The sequence below is a fragment of the Lissotriton vulgaris genome, chromosome 5, assembly GCF_964263255.1.
Source record: "Lissotriton vulgaris chromosome 5, aLisVul1.2, whole genome shotgun sequence".
In the NCBI taxonomy this organism is placed as follows: Eukaryota; Metazoa; Chordata; class Amphibia; order Caudata; family Salamandridae; genus Lissotriton; species Lissotriton vulgaris.
The window spans coordinates 737,868,251-737,872,285 of record NC_141693.1 but is presented as its reverse complement, the minus strand read 5'-3'; the positions used below and the strand labels follow the sequence as shown (position 1 = coordinate 737,872,285).

General features: G+C 48.0%; 1 protein-coding gene across 4 annotated transcripts; it reads left to right on the top strand.

The window, feature by feature from the left end:
- The first annotated feature begins 664 nt into the window (after positions 1-664).
- LOC147711464 (transcription factor HES-5-like) lies at positions 665-3,382 on the top strand. 4 transcript variants are annotated; one of them, XM_086920176.1, is made up of 4 exons: positions 665-727; positions 977-1,157; positions 1,639-1,797; positions 3,324-3,382. In XM_086920176.1, exons 1-4 carry the CDS (start codon positions 665-667, stop codon positions 3,380-3,382), a joined length of 462 nt encoding a protein of 153 aa, XP_086776302.1. The 4 variants fall into 4 exon arrangements, with proteins under 4 accessions (XP_086776302.1, XP_086776301.1, XP_086776300.1 ...); XM_086920175.1 differs by having other exon boundaries at positions 1,639-1,804; positions 3,328-3,382; XM_086920174.1 differs by having other exon boundaries at positions 1,639-1,807; positions 3,331-3,382.
- Positions 3,383-4,035: the final 653 nt, after the last annotated feature.

Sequence of the window (4,035 nt, the reverse complement as noted above, 5' to 3'; positions counted from 1 at the left end):
TGTTAGCGCGTTGTTTATTTTATACTCTCAACGATGCTGCATGTTAAACATCTAACTTTTCTTCGAATATATGATTTCAGACAGAAATATGTTACGGTCAGAAAGTATGTGTGACAATTCGTGTTTTGCAAACATCATTCCCGTAGTTAAGTCCCCTGAAGCGAAAAAAAAGTATATTCACTGAATAAAAGTAAAAGTTAAAAGTTAAAGAGTTGATTGATGGTTCCCGCTCATTCCTGACTTGCAGCATTACCAGGAACTACAACGACCCCTACTTTCTTCTCTCCCCCTCCTCCCCCCTCCCCCATCCACCCCCTTTACTTAATGTTTATGACACACTGTTTAGCTGGTAACAGATGCCGGGGGCATTGACACAAGCCTGAGCTACTATCACATTGATGGGCAGCTCTTTCCCACACTCTGATCTTTTGTATCCGGCCCCAGATGTCCCCCACCCCTCCCTCCCTGTAATGTGCCACACTTCCATTGTCCCTGCTGCTCTCTGATTGGCTGCTGAGTGTGGGAACCTCTCTCCAGCCCCAGACCCACACACTACCCTGCAGGCGGAGGGGGATAAATAGGGCAGGAGGGAGCGAGCTCTTCAAGATACCGATCACTGTGGGTTCACTGCAGAGACCCCGCTCTTCACCCCACACCGGGCAAGATGGCGCCTTTCAGCACCGAGAGGAAATATGAAGAGGAGCGCGAGGAGAGGGACATTAGAAAGGTAAGAACCAGGAAAATATTATTTAAGATCTATATTCATATTTTCATTATAGAGAAATAATACTACGTACGAAACAGCGATTTGTATTCATTACTTTATATTAGTATGCGCTGTTTATTCATTGTATCGTATTAGTATACTTCTAAAGTAGCATTATTAGTTCAATTTTGAAAAAGTAGAATATCTTCTAACAGACAAGTCTCCTGGTTTGTTCTGATAAAATAACAAATGCACATTTTGTTTCTGCAGCTGAGGAAGCCAGTGGTGGAGAAGCTGAGGAGAGATCGCATCAACAGCAGCATTGAGCAGCTGAGGATGTTACTGCAGAGAGAGTTTGAGGAACATGAACTTCCGCCCAAAGCAGAGAAAGCGGATATCCTGGAAATGGCCGTGACGTACCTGGCCCAGCGCTTGCAGACACCGGCACCAGGTGAGAGCTCGTGACATCATTTTGGCTTTTTATGTGGTGAAGTGTGAAGTTTGAGTACAGACAGCTGCATGTGGTGAAAGTGGTGCGGGGCAAGAGTGGGTGTTGTTTTTCTAGATAATGAGGGGTTTAATCCGCAGTGGGTGAACTTTGCAGTTACCTGTTTGCGTGGGTGTCTGTGTGTGTTCGGGGGGGGGGGGGGGGCTGGGGTTAGTTCCTCGCGGTGCAGATATCTAACTGCTGATAGTCGCATTGGGGTGGTACTCGAACAGGCTTATGGCTTTTAAATATCTCTATTTCTAGCGCCTATTTACCAAAAGTAAACACGTGTTTTAAACGCAAGAATATCCGCATTACCTGTAAATCTATTGCAGCAATCAGAGGAAAGCAACATTCTCTAGAGAGCTTTAATTAAAAAAAAATGTCTCTGGTCACTTCCTGCTGTGAGACTGTCCAAACATTAACCCCTCCTCTCTCTCTGCAGCCGCGGCCTCCAGTGAAGGTTACTCCCGGTGCCTCCAGGACTCTCTGCACTTCCTCTCCCTCCACGGAGCCCCCACAGAGACCCGGATGAAGCTGCTGCGGGCCCTCCATAGACCTGCGGCTGCAGTAGAGGCGGTGTGTCCTTCTCGGCCTCCGTCCTGCACTAAAGCAGGGGCGGCTGGTCCATAGGGGCGTCGGGGCAGCGCCCCACTAGGCAGATTCAACAAGCAAAACTGCCCACGGACAGCAGGAAATGTAAACAGACGGCAGACGAAATTCGTCCGTTTACATTTCCTGCCTGTGCTGGCAGCTGCTTCACAGATTTAACTGCGCATGAGCACAGTCAGTGGTCATTCCACTACAAACGTGCACCAGGCGAGAGCAGCAGGAGTCCAGCAGACTCCGACTGCGCATCTGCAAGGGGCGCTCTTAATTTCAGCCCCCCCCCCTCCATTGACATTACATTAGGCATGCTGCGCATGCCTAATGTAGTACAGAAGCCTGAAGATAGGATCCGGCACGGGCGGTGACGTATGGCCGCCCCATGCCCTGTCAACAGGCAGGATACAGTTGAGTAGCTGCCCTTGAGTCACATCCAGTCTCATGATTTGCCATTTGCCATGAGAGGACTCGGAGACGGGATGCGCGGCGGGACCGGCAGAGGAGATTTCTCACCCTGGTAAGTTTATTTGTTTGTAAAAATGTAATTAAATACACCCTCGCCCCCCCCCCCCCCTCGCGCGTACCACCCGGATTCATGCCGGCCGTGACTCTCTACACATTTGTGGTGACTGAAAGGAACACGTCAGAAACATTTTGAAGTTATCTACTCTGCCACCAGATCCATTATTTTAATCCTGCCGTAATGTTTTAAAAAATAACTACTGCAGAAGTAATGTGTGCTGTGTTTACACTTCGTGAAGTTCTTGTATTGGAATTGCCGGAGGGTCTTCCTTATCGTGACAGAATCTCAGTGTGATGGATTCAGCGTCCTAGAGTGTGTTCAGTTGAACAAATGTCTAGATCTTTTTACAATCTTTACAGGAATGTTATTTACGTGCCTGAAAACTAAATCAAGTCCCCCTAAGTCAGTTGTTTTGGGGGACTTGTTGGATGGATGGATGGATGCCTGAATGATGTATGGATGGATGCTTGCATGATGGGTGGATGCATGATGGATGGATGGATGGATGGATGGATGCATGAATGAATGATGTATGGATGCAGGATGGGTGGGTGGATGGATGGGTGGATGCATGAATGATGTATGGATGCATGCATACATGATGGGCGGATGCATGATGGATGGATATGTGGATGCATGAATGAATGATGTATGCAGGGTGGGTGGGTGGATGGATGGTGGATGCATGGATGCATGCATGATGGGTGGATGCATGATGGATGGATGGGTGGGTGCATGAATGATGTATGGATGCAGGATGGGTGGGTGGATGTATGGGTGGATGTATGAATGATGTATGGATGCATGCATGCATGATTGGTGGATGCATGATGGATGCATGCATGAATGATGTATGAATGGTGGGTGGGTGGATAGATAGGTGGATGCATGAATGATGTATGGATGGATGCAAGGTGGTTCGGGCTCGCTTGCTGCGCTCAATCGCTGCGGTGCAATATGCAAATTAGTTTACGCCCCACCACTTTCAAATGTCACCAGCCGCCCCTGCACTAAAGAGCCCGCCCAGGACAGCCCCAGAGCCCCGTGGAGACCCTGGTAATGCGGGGGTGCGGCCTGGACTTTTCTTTGGACTTCTTTCGAGGCCTCGGTCCTCTCTGAGGGAGAATATTCATTCTCGAGCCTGGAGCGCGCCCTGCTGTGCAGGGGAGTTTATTGCACTCCAAGGAGCGGAGTGAGGAGCGAGTGTATATCCTCGTAGGATGGACAATGTGTGCTTATTATATACAGAGAGGATGGACACTGAGGGGACGTTATACCCTCAGAGGATGGAGTGTGAATATTATATTGTTATAAGATGCACAGTGTACAAATATGTTATCCTTAAAGGATGGAAAGTGTGTGTAATAACTTAAGAACAAAATGAAAAGTTATTCTCAAAATGTGACTTCCTTCTTAGAAGCAACGTTTTATGATCAATTCGGAATGTAGGGGGATTTCACGACAATAGCGGGATCCATGTTTGATAATATGGCATATCTCTTGGCTGTCTTCAGGTACACATACTGAATACATTACACAAAAATCTGAACAACATCATCCACAGGAGGAGTCATGTGTGCAATGTCTAAATGATGTGCAGGTTAGTTCACAACCCTGCAGCGCTCCCTAACACGTCTGTGAAATATCAGGGTCCTGGGTCGCTGCCCTGTTGTCCATCAGCCTGTCTTCCACCTTAGTGTCACTCGTTGCAGA

Bases quoted from the DNA above. Each gene is read 5' to 3' on its own strand.
- LOC147711464 (XM_086920173.1), top strand. From the start codon at position 665: ATGGCGCCTTTCAGCACCGAGAGGAAATATGAAGAGGAGCGCGAGGAG. The intron at 1,158-1,638 runs GTGAGAGCTCGT...CTCTCTCTGCAG, and splicing joins CTTGCAGACACCGGCACCAG to CCGCGGCCTCCAGTGAAGGT. The intron at 1,819-3,338 runs GTCCATAGGGGC...CCTGCACTAAAG, and splicing joins CACTAAAGCAGGGGCGGCTG to AGCCCGCCCAGGACAGCCCC.